This window comes from Aulonocara stuartgranti, assembly GCF_965226115.1.
Source record: "Aulonocara stuartgranti genome assembly, chromosome: 20".
In the NCBI taxonomy this organism is placed as follows: Eukaryota; Metazoa; Chordata; class Actinopteri; order Cichliformes; family Cichlidae; genus Aulonocara; species Aulonocara stuartgranti.
The window spans coordinates 23,034,523-23,057,547 of NC_138956.1; the positions used below are offsets into that span (position 1 = coordinate 23,034,523).

Genomic DNA, 23,025 nt, shown 5'->3' on the forward strand with positions numbered 1-23,025 from the left:
GATTTTTTGATGCTCCATAGAAACCTTTAAGTCTAAATCTCCATATACCTTTGCATATTAAATTAAGGTGGTGTTATTTGTTATACAGATGGAAGAAATGCATAAGTATAAAACAGATATTCAGGGTAGATCTAACAAGAGATGGGGGCCTTGTCTTCAGCGATACTAAATGAACTGTCACAAGCAGTGACCTCTACTTTTTCCTCAAACCAATAGGATGTTGAATTTTGTTTATTTATTTTATTTATGTTCTTGATTCAGTTTTCTTAATGGCAATACTGTCATGGCAGTCATCTGATCTCTATGTATATTTTTAGTGTGTGACGACCTTTTTGTTGGTCCCTTTCTGGTGGGTTTTTTTCAGGTTCGACTAGAAAACTCTGACCAATGTCTCAATTTGGTGAAGATTTCCCCGCCTACACCTCTTATATTTGTGTGTATGTTTGTGTACTGACCCGTTTTTGGCTGCAGCCAAGGACCAGGAATGTCTCAATGCTGTTCTCCTTCAGATACGCATTCCTCTCACCTCCAAAACCTGGCTCCACCTCATAGTCCCCATTCAGATACTGCAACGTGGCCTTTGTGATGTGGATCCGCCTGGCAGGGACGAAAAGACCAGGAAGTGGCTTTATGTGGGGTGTTTATTATTATTATTTTTTTCACATTAAAGGCATACACAGGGGGACAGCAGGCATATATTAATAGCTCCAGAACTGCTGCTGAACATAAGTCAGGAACATGTTAGAAATGAATGAAACAATTTCTTTTAATTTGTTGTAAAACAACGTTCAAGAGCGCAGAAAGCTTTTCAAGTCAAGTCTCAAAATGGCCTTATCACTTGTACTTCTTGAAGTTCAAATATGATATTTTCATAACAGGAGAGCTTTTAACAACCTCCGACATCAGTACGAACTGTACCACCACGGAAAAATATGAATTCCAGACAGCAACAAATTATTTTTGAAGCAGTAGCAATTTAAAAACATCAAAACAAAACAAAGGGTAAAAAAATGATCGCAGTAAGTAAGCATTTGGAGTTCTTAAAACACTGTGATAGTTTTTACAAACTGTAAACGCTTCTCTCGCTCTCACCCTGCTTTGCCTCCCGCCTCCATGTGATTGGCCAGCGTGACATCATTGGACCACACATCAAACTGCCACTTCCTGAGTCCCAGCACGCCGCAGTGCACACGGCCACTGTGAATGCCGACACGCATGTTAACGTTGACCCCTGTCACCTCACGCACCAGCCTGGAAAACAGAAACACACACACACAGACACACACGAGTGTCTCATCAGCAGTGGGAGGAATATGCAAAACACTGTAAACAACGCAGAAACAAACACCACATACAGGTGCATCTATACACTGTTTTTACTCACGAGATGGCCTCTATCATGTCAACACCCATCTCCACGCAGCAGTGGGCGTGGTCAGCCCGGGGTTCAGGCAGCCCGGACACGCAGTAGTAACAATCACCCAGAATTTTAATACGGAGACAATGATTCTCCTGAGGAAGAAAAGACAACAGGACAAGATAAAAATATAAATAAAAACACATATCCATACAGGAAGCACTTCATACTTCTCACCTGCTTTTAAACTTAAAACAAAGAAACACAAGAAACAGCAAAGGATAAAAAAAAATCCACTATCAACACTCTAAAACAACCCCTTAAACTGCCAAACTATCCCTTTTAGAAACAGACACAAGTAACGGAAGACTGCTTACCGACGCCAGTTTGTCAAAACGGGCAAAGAGCTCGTTTAGTGTCATGACCAGCTCCTGAGCCGTGCACTGAGACGCCAGGCTGGTGAAACCCTCGATGTCTGCAAACAGAATACTGAGGACGAGATGAAGAGGAGCAAAAACAAAACACAGTTAATCCTCGATCATGAGAGATAAAAACCTACGAAGCTGATTCAGTTTGATTTAGCTACACCTCAGCGATATACTATTGCATTATGTTACTATCAGGGCAGATGACCTTGAGAGAGGAAGGGTGTTTGACCTTAAAGCATCTGTGTGTGTGTGTGTGTGTGTGTGTGTGCGTGCGCGCGCGTGTGTGTGAGGGACCGAGTGCACCGTGTTTGCTCAGTGCTGTAATTGAATGTGTGCTGAAGCTTTCCATCTTTGGGGATTATCTTATCTTGGCTGCTGGTGATTAAGTATTCCCTCACTAGTGTTAATTAGCCTCCACTCTGCCAAACCACTCTACCGTCTTCTGACTCTGTGAGCGCGCTCAAACATGTGTGTTTTTGTGTTTATGTGTGCACCAACGTGAGTTAGCCATTCTTAGGATGAATTTATGGTATGATTTTGTTTATTTTCTCTTCATTTTATGGGATTAACAAAATCCTAACAGGCTTTTTAATGCTTTACAATGTCACATGTTTTTCAGTGTATCATGATATGACCTCTCTTACAACAATTATAGAAAAGAAAGACAATTTAGTAGCTAAAATCTGAATTCATGGGTTAAATGTTACGTTAGGTGTTGAGGCCACACGCCCGGCTGACCTGACATTGTCGTGTTTCTGGATATAGATCTTATGAAACATCATGTCTTCCTTCTTGGCATTGATGTCAGCCTTCATCTCCATGGCAACATGCCTCGGCAACACTGAAAGCAACAGACGTTCCTGGAAATCACAAAAAATAAACAAGGAAATGCAGATCTTGTCAGTCACAATTTTGTGGTTACATTTCTATATATGTGTTTGTGCCTGTGTTCTTATTATCCCATTATTTACAGAGACATTTAGAACTCATATCTTAGAGTGAGTAGCTCTGTGTGTTTGTGCTGTGGTAGAAGTCCAGATTTAGGCAGACAGGACGTGTTTTTTCTGATTTGTCTAACAAGTGTTGTCAGTGCATCCAGAGCCTGATATGCTGCACTTTTCTGCGCCCCAGATGTTATCCTTAAACTATCAAAAATAAAAGGGTGCCCTTTCCTTTCATTATCATGAACATGTCGGCATTTTTCTTTCCATCGTTCACAGAGGAACATCCTGTCAGCAGCTGAAAATACTTATCCTATCCATTTGAGAGACAAAAATATGCTTTTTAGTCCTCTGGATTCAGTAGCATGAGCTAAAAACTACATTTGTTTGAGGAAGTTACTTATTTCATTAATTCAGTTTGTCTGTTGGCAGGAGAACACAAAGATTAATGGACAGATTTGCATTGAGTTTGCAAGTGAAATTTTTCCCAAGTTAGAAGCCTTAGACAGATATACATATATTTCTTTATATAGTTTTATATAAAGATGTCTTTTGTAGGACCCAGGATTCTGTCGGAGCACCACACAGGAAATGGATGTCGGCACTGAGCGTGTATTTATTGATACCCTGTTTTCTGGGTTGGTCTATTGATGCTGATCTCATATGCTTGTTGCTTCATTTTATGGACACTGTGCTGTGAGATGGTGCTAATTCTTGGGTTTAGAATAAAACAGCCACTAGAATGTACCGCTGTCATGCCTTTATAGTCTATTGCTTGTTATGCCTCTCTTCAGCCCTCCTCCATTGTTGATAAAGCCTTGGCTGGCTTAAGAGGGCCTCAACTTCCTGCTACATCTCATCATACTCTTCGCTCAAATGTTATTCATGCTATGAGCGAATTTAAAGCCATTTATTAATTTAAACATAACAACTGTTTCAAACAACTTTTGTGTCAATCTCTAGTTTTTGTTGCTGCTTCATACTGAACCACATATAGTTCACTTTAACTGACATACATCTTTACAAAAAGAAGAAATAAATGGACTGTGCAGGCCGTACGCTTTCAGAAAGAGTCAAAACATCACTGCTTTCAATAATGAAACTGTTTGAGTATGGTGGTGTTGGTGACGAGCCCTCCTCCACACCAAAAGAGCTCATCAACAGCCAAACCAGGAATCAGCAAAGGTTCACATGCAGGTATATGTACTCATAAATGTACTCGTGTACATCTGATGTTCTTTTTCCTGGAGGACGTGCTTGTGTAAGTGATATTGTTCCAAGTAAAATGAGGGTGTTATATAGAATGTAGATAAACTCCTGACAATAAAAACGAGTCAAAGGTGTTTCCAGCGTCTTGGAGAAAGCAACCACCATGAATTAGGAGTGTCGCTAAATGTTGCAACATCAAGATCAAAAAGTTATGTTCATTTCTAGTCATTAAACACTGACACTGCAGAGAGACTCTTTGTGTTCTGTTGCAAATAAGTGCTGGGAGATAGAATTGTGTGTGCAGGTTTACCTGTTGTTGATTCTCCCTCTGCAGATGAAGCCGGGCCTGAATGTATCCTCTGGTCTCCTGGAAGGCTTGTCTCTGGGAAACCTCGGCAGGGTAGTGGGTACAGATGCCAATGATGTTGGTGCACAGGAAGATCAGGACATTAGCACTCACCTGGAGAGAGTGAATGGGGGGGGGGGGAAGAGATTATAAAGCATTAGAAAAGAAGAAGGAAGAGGAATAATCAAACATGCACTAGCAACGCAGCTTTTACTGCTAGAAAACGGTCTGTATTAGGTACTTTAATCTTTGTAACAGTAGCGGCAGTGATGCAAACAGACTCAGAGATACAGGTGTTCAACTTCACTTCCTTCCATAAAAGGACACAAAACGATAACTGACGGCAGGGTTTGTGTTACACTCATTGTAAGGGTGAAACTACGACACAAGCGGTGTGAGTTTCATTCTGCTGTTTACCTTTTTTGTCATTCTGACATTTCAGTTCTCTGTTTGTCTCAAGAGACTCAAGACTGTTTGTGCATTAAGGCGCCTTTACACTGTGGGCCGTGTGTGAGAGGAACTTGGTAAAATATTCCATCGTCAGTCCAAAAATAAAAGTCCTAAATCACAGATGGCCGGTTTGAAGCTTTGCCGACCAAAATCGAGTCAAGACAGATGGTTTCCAGCAGGCTTCAGGAAGTAACAGAAACACTCACATCCTGTTAGAGCCAATGCTGATTTAATAAAATGCTGGCTGTTTTCTGTCAGCTATGGAGTCTGAAATAAACAGTAAAACAACAAATTAAAGTACTATAGAGGCAAATAATTCAAACAAAAAAAGCATGTTGTGTACTTTTGTCATGTTTGCTGCAGGACAGATAAAAACAGCAGGCCAAGTGCAACCACTTGTTGCACTTGGCAAAAACATTAACACATAGTTAAAAATCAAACGAAGCCAGAACATCATGTTTCATTCTGGCTTCGCTTCACTAGCTACTTGTGCTTTTTAGAGTCATCTCTGACTTTACTTTACTTCACCCCTACACTCCTGTCCGAACTCTCAGGTCATGTGACCTAAGCAGAAGCTCAGGGGGGACAGAGCAGTCAATTGCTGCCCCGAGGTTATGGAATAAATTGCCTTTTTGCAGTTAGACGGTGACCAACCATGACCTAAAACTTGTCTTAAAACACAATTATACTTCCTTAGTATTGAGCTACTGCAATATAGAGATCTTACTTCTTTTTAGTGGATGGTGGTTGTTTTTAATCTGCTGCGGTGTGGCATGTGATCTGCATGTGACTGATTGTCAGGGCTACACGTCCATACAGCTATTACTCTAAGATTCTTAGAAGTTCTTGTGCCCCTAAAGCCTCAGTAAAAACACCAACCTTCTTGTGATGGATGGTAAAACCCTCAATGTGTTTTGCAAGTAACAATAAACCGGTTGCATAAATAGATCACAAATGCTCATAGCGCAGATCACAGATGGAATATAGTCCATAAAATCTGTAATCTGTAACATAAATGCTCTGAGCAAATGCCTGCTGATTAGAGGTCTAAATGAAATCTAAGTGGTACTCTTCAACCTGCCCAATGGAAGCACATGTCTGTTTTTTTAACATAACGTTTGATCGACAGTTTATTTGGTTGCGAAATGATTGTGATCAAACTGCTACACAGCAACCACTCTGCAGGTAAACAGACTAGTATTACTGGAATAAAGGCATCATTATGCTGTTCCTGTATGTCCACATTTAAATGATGTTTCTCATAATCGTGAACAGACTATTTGTATAAGCCTTTGGATAGTCAAAATCCAATCTCTGTACAGATGCCTGGAAAAGTCATCGTCTGCCACCATGTAACATTTATTAATAAACAGAATAAACGTTACATGGTGCAAATTCAGACCGAATATGAACTAGGACTTAAACAGATTAGAAGACTGCTTCTTCTGAATATTTATATTCATTTCATATATATTTATTTTTAAATAATTTCTCCAAAACTAGTAACACACACACACACAACCCCGTTCAGCTATCTTAGTGAGGACCTTCATTGACATAATGGTTTCCCTAGCCCCTTACCCTAACCATTAAAAATGAATGCCTAACCCTAACCCTTACCCTATACCTAACCATAACCTAGATGTAACCCTGACACTAAAACCACATTTTGAGCCTCTAAAAGGCCTTCAAACTTGTGAGGACCGGTGAGTGCGTCCTCACAAGACAGCTAGACAGGATTACACACACACACACTTCCTGACAGGAAATGGTCCTGATTGTGGGATTTGTTGTCCCCTCTACCCCTCACAGCCCACTGACCACTTATTAATATTTGCAGCTTGGCTGTGTGCTGCTATCTTATTTTGAAGTGTTTGTGGTTTAAAGCGCTGCTGCCATGGGATAACCCCCAGTATCCAAAAATAATAATACAAATGTGCCCAAACGCATCATGGGGATTGCTGCTGACCCCACATAAGGCCACTTCCTTCAGAGATGTGCTCTTGTTTACAACTTAAACGTGACGCCTCTCACGGTAGAGGATACACTTAGACAGTAACAAAGGTTGTCTGTGCACCAGAAGGAAACCCAGAGATGATACATCCTGCATCAAATATCAACAGGAGCAAAGAAACAGATTTCAGGCCTGTAAAGTGGAAACTTCAATCCAAAATATTTTGTCTGTGTTACGGAGTGGTTTTTAACACGGAAATCTGCTTTCCAGTCCTTCTGCTTAGTGTCTTTCTGTCACCAAGTGTATCACACACTGACATCTTCTGGGTGGAAATGGAAATACACAGAGATACTTTGTGCTTCAGGTAATGCTTTAAACATACCTTAGAAACAAAAAAACAGACAAAACAAGACCATGAAAGAGCAAAGACAGCACTTTTCTTCAACTATGTAATAGTTATTTTACACTTACTTTGACCCTGTTCTTTATTTTATCTATGCAAACACATAAAAGATTCCTTATTAAAAGCTTGTTTAAAAACAAAACATAATAGAAGTCAGCAAACCTTTGTGCACTGTTAGGTATTTTTGGAAAACAGTTCAAGAATTTAGGCGCTCCTGAGTCCCGTGTTGTCATGGTCTCTGTTTTAATTGTTGGTTTAGTTGTTTCTTTGTGTTTTTATTTACTCCTGCCTTTTGTGTTGCTACCCCTCTGTCATTGACTTGAGTGTTTCAAGTCTCGGTGTTAGTCATTTTCCCTGCGAGAGGCTCGCGACCTGTTCGGGATTCACCCTGAACAGAGCCCTGAATTTGATAAGCAGAAGATGGATGGATGGATGGATATTTTTGTAAATGATGGAAACTGTAAAACCACAACAAGACATTTAGTGTTATAAAGTTAAGATAAGGGTTATAAGCCAGAAGCAGCCATTACTGAGGTTTGGAATGCTGACTTGGGGATCCAGAGACCTACCACCATGCTCTCTTAGACTAAAATTCATAAATACTATTGTGCTCAGTATAGTTGTTGATACTGACATCAGTACAGTCAGCTAAAATATTTTATATGCTGCAAGACCATCAGGAAATGATTTTCTGTTAGTGACATACAGAAAACAGGTTTCTGGACAGTGGTCAAGCTGTCACTAATAGATTGTTACAGCCTCCACGTCTCTAAAAACAAGACAGGCCCTGCAAAAACTGGAAAAAACATAACAAGATTTGGTTTAAAACCTATTTTTTCCAAACCCTGTGATGGACTAAACCAATTAATTATATTATGGTGAGAAAAATAAGAGCCAGAATTTGGATTTTATGTGATTTTATGTTCATATTATTGAAAGTAAATAGAGAGATTTTACATTACCTGACTTACAACAAGGCTAAGACTAGGTTAATGCTGTACAACGAGCACCTTAGGCCTGTCATAACACGTGGCTCGATTTTGGAAATGCTGCTTCACAGCACGACGTGAATTAGAATTTGTTTGGTTACCGGACTCGGTAACCCAAAAGAGATTCTTAATCTCAAGACTTTCACTTGCTGGTTAAGTAAAGGTTAAAAGAGTCTGAAAACACATTTCTGCAAGAACTTGTTATCCTTTAATGTTAAGTAGTGCCTTTAGGGTGTCCGTTTAGCTCACTGAGTTGAGCAGGTGACCCATATGACGTAAGGCTTGGGTTTGAATCTGCCCCGAGGCCGTTTACTCTGTGCCTTCCCAGTTCTGCCTCCTCTCCACTGTCCTAACACAATAACGTCTAAAAGCCCCCCCAAAAAAAAGAACCTTTAAAGGTACAGCCAGATAGCTCAACCTTTGCAGCTTAATAGACTAGGGTCGTTCACATGTGGAAACGGTACTTTAAAGTTAATGCTGGGAATCTTCAATCTCGTTTTCCAAAATTATAACACATTTTTTAATCCCATTCTCAGACAGGATCGACTATTCCTCCTCATAAGTGGTTTTAATTTCTATCCTAATTTCTGAAGCGTCACTGACTTCTTTAAACATTCTGCACGTTATGTGTTTGTGCATTTCTTTTATTGCAGCTTTATGATTTGTTTACAATTTGATTTCTTTCTTTTTTTTTTTTTTAATTTAATTTTTATTTAAGTGTACAAATTGAGAGTACTTGCTAAAAAACAGAACAGCCTGTCCCAACACTGATCAAAAGAATCATGCTTAAGTAGAGAGTTTGCATGATTAAATATATATATATAAATATATATATTGCAGCTGGAAAGTAATTCTAAGAATAGCAGCAGAGGATTAAGGTAAGCCAAGGTGACATAGTTTACAGAGCATCACAGACATGAGAATAGAAGCAGATGGGTAATGGGGACAGGAGTTTAAAAAGAAAGTAAACACGGGGCAGGGCAAAACAAAACAAAACAAACAAAAAAAGAGAAAGAAAGAAAGCACATAATGGATAACGCAGATAAAACTGAAGAATGACAGATGTTGAGGGGAGGAAGGAAATTAGTGGTTAAAACAGAAGCGGCATGAGGAAGGAAAAAGAATGTGTGGATGACAGGAATAAGAAGCGTCCCAGTAAGAGAGGGAGGGAGGGAGAGGACAGATATGGGCCACAGTGACATTAGGCAGATGGCTCAGAGCGCTCAGCTCTGTTTACATTACTCTCACTGTTCAAGCAAAAACAGGCATGAGACAAAAGTGAAACCTGCAGCACGATGCATGTCTGCAGGTGAGAGCGGCCCGTCGGTCTGAACGTGGGTGCAGCTGAGACTACATGCGAGTGGGTCTTCTTTCCAATATTTAATGAGCTGCAGTATTTATCTGTTGAGATCCATTTAACGTCCGCATCGCACTCCAAGCGTCTGAGCGTGCAGCCTTCAAACTAATTGCTTGCTTTTCTCAAGAGGGCACAGGCTAGTGCGTTTACAGAGTACACAGTAAAGACCTGTGTTTACGCAACAGCACTCCACCTCTTTAGCAGCTCTGCTTGGCAGCGTTTACCTGCTACCTGTAAAAGGCCACCACACCTGCTCGTGTCCTCTAAGTTCAACAACACCCTCATTTATCTAAGGGTGTCACTTTTCCCAGTTTAATCCGGCGCCATTATAATCTCGCCACTACGCATCAGCAGGTGAGATTCACGACTGGACTGAATTACCAGCTCGGCTTACAGCCCACTATAAACGTTATATTCGGTTTGCGAAGACCGAAATGTATCACGTCACTGGAATGTCATATAGTTTTGTTTTTGCCATAAAAGCAGTTGTCATTTTCCCGTGGGTGACATGATGGAAGCAGCCGGCCAGTCTGTGGAGAGGACCTCAGCCTAATCCCTGGATATCAAAATGGCATTATGTAAGAGCTGCTCAGATCTACACAGGAAAGCCAAAACAGCAGTAACACTGGCTATTCTACAGCATAGATTAAAATGCACTTAGTCACAGAAAGCCCCCATCAGCTTACAAAGAACACGAGGGTATAATCAATAAATGATTAGCATGACTGTATGGATGCATTGCTGAATCAATAACAACCTTAGTACAAAACAAGTAGGGTGTTGCTCTCATATTAACCTCCAGAGTTAATATGTAAATAAAAAAAAGACTGCATAATTATTTATCAGTAATAATCTAAATCTATTTTTAAAAAAAATTTAATTATTATTATTATTAATAATAATTATTATTATTATATATTAAGTGTATATTTATTGATTATAAAAGTACATTTTTTGCTATGATAGAGGAGTGCTTAATTAAATAAATATCAAATATGGCTATGAAATTTTGGAAAAATGCAGAAAACAGTGCAATATTAAAGAACAACAATATTAAAGATCTACTGATGTCAGAACATCTGTAAAAACTAATGCTCTTAAGTTTGAAAAATTCTCTCATGTAAACATCAAATGGCTTCAGCTAAGAATTGGACCTATAGCTGATAAAGAAAGACTTTCATCTTTTAAAAAATAAGCTTAAATTCACTTATATTGAAAAAAGAAAGACAAAATGTAAAAGTGAATATGGTTACAAACCTCATTAATTACTAAAGAAAAGTAAGAATTGCTGTCTCTGCTAAGATGATGGCTCATAATTATGATTAAAATTAGCTGCACTAAGCATTTCAACTGCAGCCTCTCAGCAAGGGATTAAAGTCCGTAGGAGTCGTCCTCTGGGGATCACGAATGTTTGTACAAAATGTCATGGAAATCCATTGAAAAGCTGCTCGCATTTCCGTCCCCAGAGCCACGCAGCCAGCAAGGCTAAAATTAAACACACACACACTAAACAAACAAAGTGCTACATTTGTGTCTTCACTTGTTCTGTATGTGTAAGCATTTGTCACAACAGCAACGCTACACCTTTTCTTCTCCTCCAATCAAAGCGAAGCTCCAAAGCTGCCAGACGAGCAAGCGAGAATAAGAGGAGGGGGGGGGGGGTTAATGGAATATCCAGAAAATGTATTTATAATTTCTCTCATCCTTTTATGATGGGTTCAGCACGGCGGCCATTTACTTTAACAGGAAGTCTGCGGTCCTGGCAGCGAGCCTGTAAACATTGACTTTTAAGGCCATCGGGCCCCTTTTCAGACTGACAAAGAGTGTTCTTTAAAGAGGAGAGAGAAATGCGTGACAATACGGACAAATGACATGTTTGAAAGTGTCCAATGAGACTAAAACAAATTTAGTGCAACAGAACGGCATTATTTAAAACAGAAATATTTTTACATTAGCAATTGATCACACGGTTTCAAATCCAGGGAAAGGGATCTCTTGTAGCTGCTCAGCTGCACACACATCTCTACGAGGGATTTAAATGTTTTTTTTAGCTTCAACTTTGGTTTACTTCACTGTAGCAGGAAGCTGTTATTAATGAAAAATACTTTAAATCCACAAATTAGAAAGTTAAAGAATAGCTCATGAGTATGGGGGAGTATTTACCCTTTAAAAGCCTGATAAAATTCCTCAAGAGGCGGCGAAGAACAGAAAAAGAAAACAGAGCAAGGGTCCTTGAACTTTCGATGCCAAATAAAAAGGAACCACACAGGAAAGACGCACAAGTCAAACACATTTAGTGAGTGTTTGTTATGTGTCGGTTAAACGATGGTGGTTTGTGTCATTTTTATGCTGGTTTATAGTATTTTAACCTTTGCCGAGGCGACTGTAACAATTCAACAATTCATTCGTCTGTGTTAAGAAGTTTTAGTCTGATTAAAAAATATTTAGAAAAGTGAAATGAACTGTGGATGAATGAAATGTGCAGCAGAGCCTTCCCTCCTTGTCATTCAAGGGCCCCTTAAAATGTTACCAGGAGATTCCAGGATTTTTTTTATGGGGTGACACAGGGGACACCCAGAACAAGGCGAGGGGGGAGGGATACTTCACTGGGACATATTATCCCTACAGAGCACTTCACTCTCAGTCACTCTCAGAGATTGCGGGGTCACTTCTGGTTCCTAGCTTACAAAAGCAGAACGGGAGGCAAAGCCTTCAGCTATCAGGCTCCTCTCCAGTGGAACCAGTTCCCAGTTTGGATTCAGAGGACAGACACCCTGCCTAGTTTTAAAACAGACCTCAAATCTTTCCTTTTTGATAAAGCTTATAGTCAGAGCTGGATCAGGGGAACATGAATTATTCCTTACTTATGCTGCTTTTGGCTCGGACACTTAAAATTTATTTTCCACTTCCATCTTTTATGCATTTCCGTGCATGAAGTTTTGTATTCCCTCTCCCATAGTTTGTTTTTTGTCCTTGTCTATCTATACTCCCCTCCCCCTTCCTGTAATAAGGGTGTTCTTCCTTCCCACTGTTACCAAGTGCTACCATAGGGGTTCATTTATTCTCGAGAACAAGAAAGCGCTCTGAGGTAACTTCTGTTATAAATCAGCACTATATTGATAAAACTGAATGGAAATTAACTGAATTACAAAGCTAGGGAGCTTTATCCATAATAATAAAGCATTTATTAGTAGAATTTGTTTTTTAAAACTGACAAAAAAGAACCCCAAAAAGTTGATTCTGTTCATCAGCTTTTTGGGTTTTATTTTACCTGGATGATTGAGCGTGCATCAAGACAAGATATAAATCCCATGGAGGTTCAGACTTAGTGGAGTAGAAGCAGAAAGTCAGATAACATAGAAATACTAGTAAGCAGTATTTCTACAAGTACAAATATTTCCGTAAGGTACTAAGTTACTACTAGCTGAACGACACTAGAGGGCTATGAGATTTTGAGGGGGGAGAGAGCAGTTCCACGCCATTCCCACCGTCTTAACATGCACCTGCCTTCAAACAGGGTGGACTTTGATTTTTTTTTTTAAATGGAAATATAAGACGTATAAGAAAAGATGAGGGTGATAACAGGTTTGGCAGAAACTGTTTTTACTGTTGACTCAGAAAAATCCAGTATTTGTAGTGCAAATTTAAAGGCCAAGAACAAAGAAAAAGTGCTGCGCAGATAAAGGAATTAAATTACTTAACACTTCACTCCTGCACAGACAGTTCAGTGAGGCTGATATCTGGCACTCACAAGCCAGTTTCATTACAAACCACACCCCCGCCTCAAAGCAACTAAGGTTACAGTGCAAAGTCCAAGCGTCTCTTTCTTTTCTTCTCGGTATGCTCACATGGCGCAGCAGTAGGTGACCTGCCACCCCCTCCTTTAATCCCCCATCCTGCTCCCCATCCTTCTTAACAATACTCAGCCCACACCCAACCCGGTGCACAACAAGGCGTTTGTGTGCATGAGTGTACAAAACTATCAGATCACGGATGACCTTAACTAAATTTCCCACTGACACACGATATTACTACTACACCACTTTATTTATCCAGACCTCTTTAAGTGACAAGTCAGTTGACAAAAGGCAGTGAAATGAAACAGAGCACCAAAGGCTCTCTCGCTCTCTCTCTCAGGATGTGAAAATTACACCTTAAATCCATTTAGACTGGCTGTAAGCAAGAAAATATGACGTGTTTCATCTTTTTAACCGAGATGGTCAGATTGGAAACAAGCTTTGCTGTGACGTCCATACAGGTATTATGTTCGGTCTCGTGACTTAACGTTCAGGTAAAAAGAGCTCATTGTTGGCCTTGTTCTACGTGGAAGACAGAGACCTGATGATTTTCAAATCAAATTCAAATTCAAATTTTATTTGTCACGTACACAGTCATACACAGTACGATATGTAGTGAAATGCTTGGACAACTGCTCGTGACCTAAAGAAAACAAAAAAGGAAAAGGCTATGAATAAGATAGGAAATAAATATGAAAAATTAAAAAGGGTAAATTTAACTAGGAAGGAATAGAATATAAATTAAGGTTAAAAATGAAATAACTGTACAACACAAATTAGAATGAAGGGTAAATTTAACTGGGAAGAATAAGATAAAGATAAATATATAAATTAAAGTTGAAAATAAAATAACTGTACAACAAAATACACAATACACAATATAGAACTATATAAGAATGTATGAAGAAAGATTTTTGCATATATCTCGATGTTGTTCAGGCATCCTCTCCTTCCCCCTCTCGCTCTTCCTCAGCGTGAGCTTCTCTCTCAGTCTTGTGAAAGGTTCTGTTTAGTGCTGGCCCGAAACTTACACCCACGGAGGCTGTGAATTATCAGAGATGGCAACGGAGCCTTCACTTAGCAACTATCACCCACATTCCTCAGCCTCACTCCAATGACCTGCAGTCCCGTCCCCCCCCCAGATTCAGGGAGGGTGCAGAGTGGGGGACCAGCCGAGGAGGGGGAGGTAATGTGTGCGAGGCTTGGCTGGTGTCTTTGTCAACATACCAAAGTCAGAGGAACATATTGCATTTTCAGGATGCCCTGGCCCTGATTTCCCTCCTATGAGCAACTCTTCATCAATATATATATATATTTATATATTTTTTAACTCACCAAGTCATTGAGAAGCTGCTAAAAGTTCACTTAGAGATTAAAAATGTTCAAGATGAATACATTCGATCGACGCACCTTTCAGATTTTTTGTTTCTTAGGTTATGCATTAACAAGCTTGTATTAAAGTAAGATTCTTAATGCAAAATGAAATAAATGGGACACCGTTCCTCTCTATCGGAATCATCTTTTGCATTTGGTTTATAAACCGTCATAATTTTTTATTTTAGCACTTCATTGCTATTCATTTCATCTCCGTTGTGTTATGTGCTCAGCAGTCACTTAGTTGTGCCAAGAAAATTTTCCCCACAGCATTACATCATCACCTCCAATAGCATTAACCGTTGATACCCTGCATTTTCTAATTGAGAGTGGAACATATACATACATAGTGTTAACTGTTTATTTAGTCTAAGCCAAAAGTTTGAAACTCTGAGAGCATTTTAACCTTCTTACTGACAGACATCACCCACGGCCTGCCACACTACACCAAAGTAACAGATGAAGCATTAACTGACACCATTACATTAAAAAAGTTCCTGTTTTTTCACAGTAGATTATCATTATTGACTAAATCAATAAACTAAAACGAAATAATAAGCAATTCATTTAAGTATCTAATGGTCTGCTAACTCTTAATTGTGTCTAGCTTGTAATCAGACATTCGAGTGAACAAACACACAGCTTAAACTTTTCCAACATGTACAGAAAAATTAAGCCCAAGCATCTGTCCGTGAGAGTGGCTTCGCAAAATGTCAATTAATCGACGAACTCTCTCGACGTCGCTTCACCTCAAAGAGCTTGGTGTTGTCCCGAAATACACTGAGAGCATTTCAAGGAGACAAGGAAAAAAAATTATTTACCCAGAGCGAAAACTGCGCGACAAACAAGATTCTGAATTTATTTATTAAGACTTTCTCCCAGAGGGAGTGGTGAACGATGGGATATTATTGTGGAAACGATCCCAGCAAGAGTGCAAGTCATAGGCTATCAGCCTTTGAGAAGCATCTGGAAGTCCTTAGAACATCTGTGTTAGATCAGGCTCTGCAAACCACACTCTCGCACCTCAAACACAATGACAGCGTTTCAGTCCCCACAAAACCTAAGAGTCTCTCCCGTAGGTTGACTCTTATCTTTCCTCGAGTGGGCAGATTATTTATTTCCATATTCTTTCATTTCATTTATTTATTTATTTTTCCCGCCTGCTCTGACTCGCGTTCGCTGTCACTTTCAGCCTTTGTGAAAGAGTCTGTGTGTGTTTGGTGCCAGGCAGCTGCTGGGTTTGTGTACTCAGCCTGAGCCTCATGTCTACACGCAGCTCACACTGCCCTTATCTGAAATGACCAGAAACACATCAACAGATAAATATTCAAGCCCCGCCTGCTCATTCTGCTCCCTGGCTCGGCCGGGTGGTCTACGAGCGGAGCGTCAGCCGCTGAGACACATTTAACATCTTTTTAAACAGTTTGGAGAGTGGTCACCCGTGCAGTCCCGTCGTGCCTGTAACTTGTCAGAAGCAGTAAAGTTGTGATGAACAGCAGAGCAGAGTTTCCCAGGAAATCCTTTTTTCCACGACACCTTTAATCAAACTGTTTAAAACACAGTTTCCAAATTCTGTCATCCTGTCTGTCTAAAACTGACAAGAATCAGCGTCATTTAAACAGAAATAGCACTTTCTCGTGCAAATACGGTTCTGTTTGCTGATAATAAAAGTACAATGTGAGCACTTTGCATACTCGTCAACAAAACATTTACCAGCTACAAAAGATTTTCAAAAAGTCATCCACTCTCTTCTGTTTGTCCGTTTCTATCCAAGAAACAAAAACAGATCTGATTAATTTTTTTAATATAGTAATTCGCTTTGTGGGATTGCATAAAACAATGTCCTTCCATGAGTGGAAATTTAAGTATGACTCAAAGAAACAGTGCTTCAGACCAAACACAGTCTAGGATCATAGCGCCACGTTTACTCAGAAGTCATTTATGCAGATACCTTTCCACCAGGCAAGAATAAACCATTTATTCAGTATTTATTACTTGCAGCTTGCATTAGTTACTGGATGAAGTGGGTTTTTAGTATATTTACAGTCAAAGGAAGGACTTGCTGCAGTCCTATGAAAAACGACACCACATCTCACGACTTCATAGCTTGTAGAACCACCTTTAGCACCAGTAACTTCATATAATTGCCGTCTATATGGCTTCATCAGTCTCTCTTGTTGTGGAGGAATTTTGTTTTCCTGCATTTTACACTATACTACTTTACAATACAGCTTCAGTTCACTGAGGTTTGCGGGCATTCATTCATGCATAACTTTGGCACACAGAGGATTTCATGGTTGACTCAACGACTGCAAGGTGCCCAGGTCCTGTGGCCTGAAAAACAAGTCCAAATCATCACCTCTTCCCCTCTGACTGACAGCTAGCTGTGTGAGGTGTTTGTGCTGACACGCTGTATTTTGTATTTTTGCCTTGCATTATTATTTACGGTGTTATTATTCTGGTCAAAGATCTCCACCTTGGGCTTGTCTGTCCAAAGGACAATTCTATAGAAATCTAGTGGGTTCAAAGCTGGGCAACATTGTGATAACACACACCTGAATGCTCCAGACCAATAAGACAGCTTTTATATAGGTGCTCACACTTGCTGATGATTAATTAATAAAGTGCAACAGATTAGCAGCACCTGGTTGCTATTTACCCACTTAATTCCCATGGAAGCAAAAAGGAAGTACTAAGTTTTCTTAGTTTTAGAGTTATAAATGGGGGAAAAAAAGGAAAACCGATGGCTCATGTTATATCTGAATACTTTTACGCAACTGTTCCTGCTCTCAAAAGTAACTTATTTGCAAAGCCAGCAACAATATGTTTGCTTGTAACAAATATTGTTTTGAAGCTTGACTGCACTACCAGACCAACTCTTTCACTCACTCAGATGTCTATTAATAAATCTGCCTGCTGGTTTTAATGCATTAATGCCAAATCACAACAACAGTCGCCTCAAGGTGCTTAATATTGTAAGTTAGACCCTACAATAATACATACAGAGAAAAACCCAACAATCATATGACCCCATATGTGCAAGCACTTTGGCGACAGTGGGAAGGAAAAGCTCCCTTTTGACAGGAAGAAACCTCCGGCAGAACCAGGCTCAGGGAGGGGCGGGGCCATCTGCCGCGACTGGTTGGGGTGAGAGAAGGAAGACAAGACAAAAGGCATACTGTGGGAGAGCCAGGGATTAATAACAGGTATGATTCAATTCAGAGAGGTCTATTAACACATAGTGAGTGAGAAAGATGACTGAAGAAGGAACACTCAACGCAAATACTCACGTGAATTTAATATGAAGCAACTTATTCTTACTGAGCATTTTAAAACTCCTTACCCATCAGTTTTTGTAAGCAGGGACAGAGACAAGCTGGGGGTCCTAACACTGAAAAACTATGCAACACACACATTTCCTTTGGCAACCAGGCGGGTGTGACTTCTGTGGAGAGAGTGCGACTTTTAAAAAAAAAAGAAAGAAAAAAACAAAAAAAGAAGAGGGTTCTGGCACTAGTGCTGCAAAAACCTTTTTAATTTACTGTATTTTGAGTGAACCCTCATCTGGGACTCTCCTCAGCTCTTACTGGAACAGTGGCGCGGCTGCCCCTCTGTTGGTCTTCCATGGTCTCTTGTGTCTGGGGGCCTCTGGATGTCTGGAGTTTTGATCTCCTCCATACCTGCTTCACACCCCGGAGGACGGGGCTGTGGCCCTCCCACACTCCCTAGCAGATCGTTACATGGAGAAACCTTTGGAATACAAGCGCGCTGATCCACACAGGTATGCACACGGGTGTTCACTGCTCGTAGACCCAAATTACACCTTTCTTGGCTGCTACTTTGAAGCACATCTGTCCTGCGTGCTGCACAAGAACATTGAATATTTAGTATTTACTGCTGTTTACACTTAGCTAGATTAATGCGATGGTGTTGTGTTTAGTATGTTGCTTTGTTTTGTTTTTTTTGTCTTTTTTTGCTTGTTTTCTATTCTTCTCTCAACAGGTGATCCAGGAGATTTTTATTTTTTTTCTCCCCCCTTTCTCACTGTCCCTCTCCCCTTCTGTTTTTCCTTTCCTTCCTCTTTCTTTCTCCCTTTCCTATCCCTCACTCATGTCTGTCCCGTCTGTAACATCTGAAAATAAAATATAATAAATAATAAAAACAAAGATCGACCAAATGGACCAATACGGCAATGCCACGATGATCCATTTGGCAAAGTAAATCCATTGGGTATCCTTGTTGGTCTTCAGACAACAATTCTGATGGCTAAAGAACCAAATGGGACAGGCGAGAAAAAAAAAAAAATTACTGTATTTTAATGGCAACAAAATCTGCATAAGAAGAAAATCACACGATCATCAAGTTGTCTGGAATACGTGGGACACCCCGCAACGACGCAGGGCCCGGCAGACTGAGGAATAACTGCTGTGATAAAACAAAAAGCCTCATAGAGGAGTTACATCAGTATTAGAGGAACGTAAAGGAGATGCAATTAGCAATAAAGCCAATTATCGGCACCCAGAAAAGAAATCTGTATAAATAACAGAACCGTACAAGGCCGACGTTTCAAGCAAGTGAACTTTCTTTAAAAGCTGTTTGTCTTTAAGGCCTAAAACACGCTCGCTGTTTCCACAGCAGTTGGGGTTACAAAGATGCACAGTCATAGCTGACCAGAGATAAGCTTCTCTGAACCAGACAACTGGCAAACAACATCCTGTGTATCCCTCCTCTCGACTCCCCACCACCTCCACTCATATGACCTCTTCCCTGTCATCGCCATGTTTAATTACGGACTGTCTCAATTCGACAGCAGGGGGGAGGAAAACAAAGCACAAATCTATCCGAGCAGCCGAACAGCATCGTGTCTAGAAAGCACAGACCCCCCTCCAATGGCTGCCCCCCCCCACCCGAGCTTTGTGGTTCTCAGAAGGAGAGGTAAAAGGCAGAAATCAATTTTGACCTGATTTCTGAAATGGGTTTTTTTCTCCCATCTTCACTTGAGGCAACGGTTACCAAACTGGGTCTTGGCTGCTTGAGTCGTAGTTGTTTCCATGGCAACACTGGACCAACTCAACACGAGCACTGAGGGAGACACTTAGCGATGCTGTTTATTCCCCATCAGTCTCAGAAGTGATGCTAACTCCTTCCCCTGCACTCTTACTGGTCCACAGATTGGCATACTGGGAGGTGTTGGTGGTGTTACATGTGTGAGCATGTATGTGCATGTGTGTATGTGCGTAGTTAAGTTAATGCAGGCAGCTATGAAAAGTGCTAACATCTTTTGAGCTTTGACTACAGTGGCTTTATCTTAAAAATGCAATCATTTTTACTGGATTAGTAGCGTGGAGTACTAGTAAATAATTCTTAAATTATTGTTTAAATGTTACCCCCACAGACATACCAAAGAAAAAAAACAACAACTAGAATTTTATAATGACGTGCCGAAACAAAATTTACTACTAGGTACAGTTAGGTCTGAACACACAATCTTTGTGTCTGTCCAGCACAAGAGAGCATTTTTAAATGATTTAACGGCAGACTTTTAGCTTTAATTCCAACATTTTTGCATTTTTATACACAGGCAATCATTTTCAGAGCGTCAGAATTAACTGGGCAGTCTAGCATAATTTCAAATATAAGGATTGTTTTTAATTACTGGATGAAAATCCTCTGTAGTCAATGACTGCCTGAAGCCTAGAATCCAAGGATACTATCAAATGACGTATCCATTGAGTGTTCTGCTATACCTTTTTTGCAGCTGTCTTCAGTTTCTGCATGTTTGCAGGTTTCGCTGCATTCAGTTTTGTATTCGATAACTGAAAAGCGTGTTCTATTGGGTTGAGCTCAGGTGCTGACTTGGTCGTTGAAGAATATCCCATTTCTTTGCCTTGAGAAACTCTTCAATTGCTCTTGCAGTATATTTTGAATCATTATCTATTTCCATTGTGAGGAGAAGCTCACTTGTCTCAATCGGAGCGGAAAGAATAGCCCTGGACACTTCACAATTTATCCTGCTACTTCTATCAGTGGTCCATGCTATATAACTGCTTCTACCATGTTTGATGGGTAATGAGGTATGTTTTGGGTTATGACCTGTTTCTCTTCTAAGGTAACAAGTTAACCTTACTTTCACCTGTCCAAAACTGTGCACGCTCTTTTGTTTTCTGGTAAAGCCTACTCTGGCCTTCATATTCTTGGGTGTATCCAGTGGTTTGCACCTTCTTGTAAGCCCTTCTTGTCTCTTGAGTGTAGACCTTGACAATGACAAGCTTACCTCTCTGAGAGTGTTTTTGACTTGGTTAGATGTTGTGAAGCTACTTTTCTTAACCAAGGAAAGAATTCTGTCATCTTGTTAGGTCTTTTGGAACTTTTTTTGGGGGGGCTCAAGCTTTTATTATAGGAACAGGATGGTGAAACGAGTGATGGTGAAGCAGGGTGAAAGTGTGGGGAATGATGTGCAGGAAATGGTGAAAGGAACACTCAAACCCAGGCCCTGCAATTGCCTTCAGTACCAACATAACAAGACGAGCTACTATATGGCTCTACCAGTGTTTCCTCTTTTTAGGAATGATTGTTGATTTGGCCACTCCTGAAATTCCTATCTCCCTTATCAGTTTGTTTTGCTATATAAGCCTAATAATAGCTATCCTGACTTGCACTGGCAATCTCTTTAGGCATCATATTTAAAATGACAGTGAAAAGCTATAAAATGCAAATTCAACACTCCAAATCAACCAAATATCCAACTACTTTTGAGCCACTGAAAACTGGTGACTGTGTATAAAACATGGTTGTAATTCCTAAACAATTCATGTAAAATGTTCACAAAACCCCTGAAATTAAAGGTGAACGTCTACATTTCTGTCACATATCGATTATTTGATTTGGTCTACAGTAGCAAAACTACAAAAACTCTTTGTCCAACAAAAAATGGAACTGTGGAACTGTGCCATACTAAGCACTAAATAACTGTATTTGATCATTTTCCAAAGTCAAAAATAAATTTCCCTCCAAATTCTCTTCACTGTGTGTTTTCTGTGCGTGTCCCATCCTGGTTGTGAGTAGGGCTGAACGATTATGGAAAATAATCTAATTGCGATTTTTTGCCCCAATATTGCGATTGCGATGCGATATGCGATTATTTTTTAAGGTCTTTGTCTTCTGTATTATTAAACAAAGACAAGCAATACATCATATAGTATGGCCAATACTATATTACATTAATTTTAAACTGTTCTTTCCTGGAAGACAGACCTCTGTTATGATGACATGAGGTGATGCATGAATTGATGACTGACATTTTTATTTAACTTCTTCAATCACAACAGTATATTTGAACATACACAATAGTTTATTTTTAGCTTACAAACATCTGAGCATAAAGTGCTGACAAGGAACCCTGGTGTAAACATTAAAATGAAAGTCAGTACAATGTGCAGATTGCAGAAATATACATAAAAAAAAAAAATCAGTGGCTTTACCACACTCAGTTTTTCGACATCTGTGAACTACTAGACAGTCATTCAATTAAAAAATAATATTAAATAAATAAAACTAATAAATAAAAAATACACACATCTTACTGATCTCTGCAGTCAGTAACATTACACATAAAGTGCAAACATAATAGCAATTGTATAAACACACACACAAACACGCCTTTAAAGTTTAAAGGCGTGAAATTGGACGGTCTAGTTCTGATTAGCGTCACCGCTGTCTCGGTGGAGTTTAATAAACTCGGCCGTCTGCTTCTTGCTATCTAAAATATAACCAGACACTGGTGTAAATTCTCGACTGTCTCATACTTCTGTTTAATAAGTTTTCTGTTTGACGTTTAGTCAGCTGTGTGAAAACCAAGGAGGAACCCACCCGGGGGATTAATAAAGTTTTATTTTATCTAATCTAATAACTTTAATCTCAGCCAAACCGATTTACTCACGAACAAACAAAACACTGAAAAAAGCCCAACAATAACATTTTTAGGTTGTCTAAGTGACTTATATATTACGTTTAACCCGAGCAGCGAAACTCCGCGGTGATCTGAAAATGATGTGCCGGGAGTTGTGCCGTTCTCGGCCGCATCAGTAACCCTCGAGCTCCCGGCTAGCTGTCGAGCTGGTGGGTAGCAGACGCCTCTGAAAACGTCGAAGCACTTTTGCAAATATGGGATATCTTGATAAACCGAGCAGATATTTGATGTTTACACAACTACTTTCTCGCCTGAAAATATGTTAAAAGTTTATTTTGTGACCCAGAAAGATTAGTATGAGTAATTTTAAAACTTAGTAGCGGCCGCCATTGCTGGAAACTGGAGTTTGGCTGGGCCGCGCTATGAATTCTGGGATATGGTAGTAATTTGGACAGCCTTATAATCGCAGTATAATCGCAGCCTTTGCGGTTAGAAAATTGCACTTGATCAT

The 23,025-nt window shown here is 39.9% G+C and overlaps 1 protein-coding gene across 2 annotated transcripts in view; it reads right to left on the reverse strand.

Annotated features, from left to right (window-relative positions):
* Positions 1-23,025, reverse strand: part of adcy6a (adenylate cyclase 6a) — a 54,902-nt gene that overhangs the window by 15,390 nt on the left and 16,487 nt on the right. For both annotated transcript variants that reach the window (XM_082517643.1, XM_082517644.1), the window contains exons 4-9: positions 4,246-4,395; positions 2,524-2,645; positions 1,735-1,846; positions 1,385-1,512; positions 1,093-1,251; positions 456-597 (exon numbers count right to left, since the gene is read on the reverse strand). In XM_082517643.1, the coding sequence (XP_082373769.1) occupies positions 456-597; positions 1,093-1,251; positions 1,385-1,512; positions 1,735-1,846; positions 2,524-2,645; positions 4,246-4,395 (813 nt within the window). The remainder of the gene's footprint in view (positions 1-455; positions 598-1,092; positions 1,252-1,384; positions 1,513-1,734; positions 1,847-2,523; positions 2,646-4,245; positions 4,396-23,025) is intronic.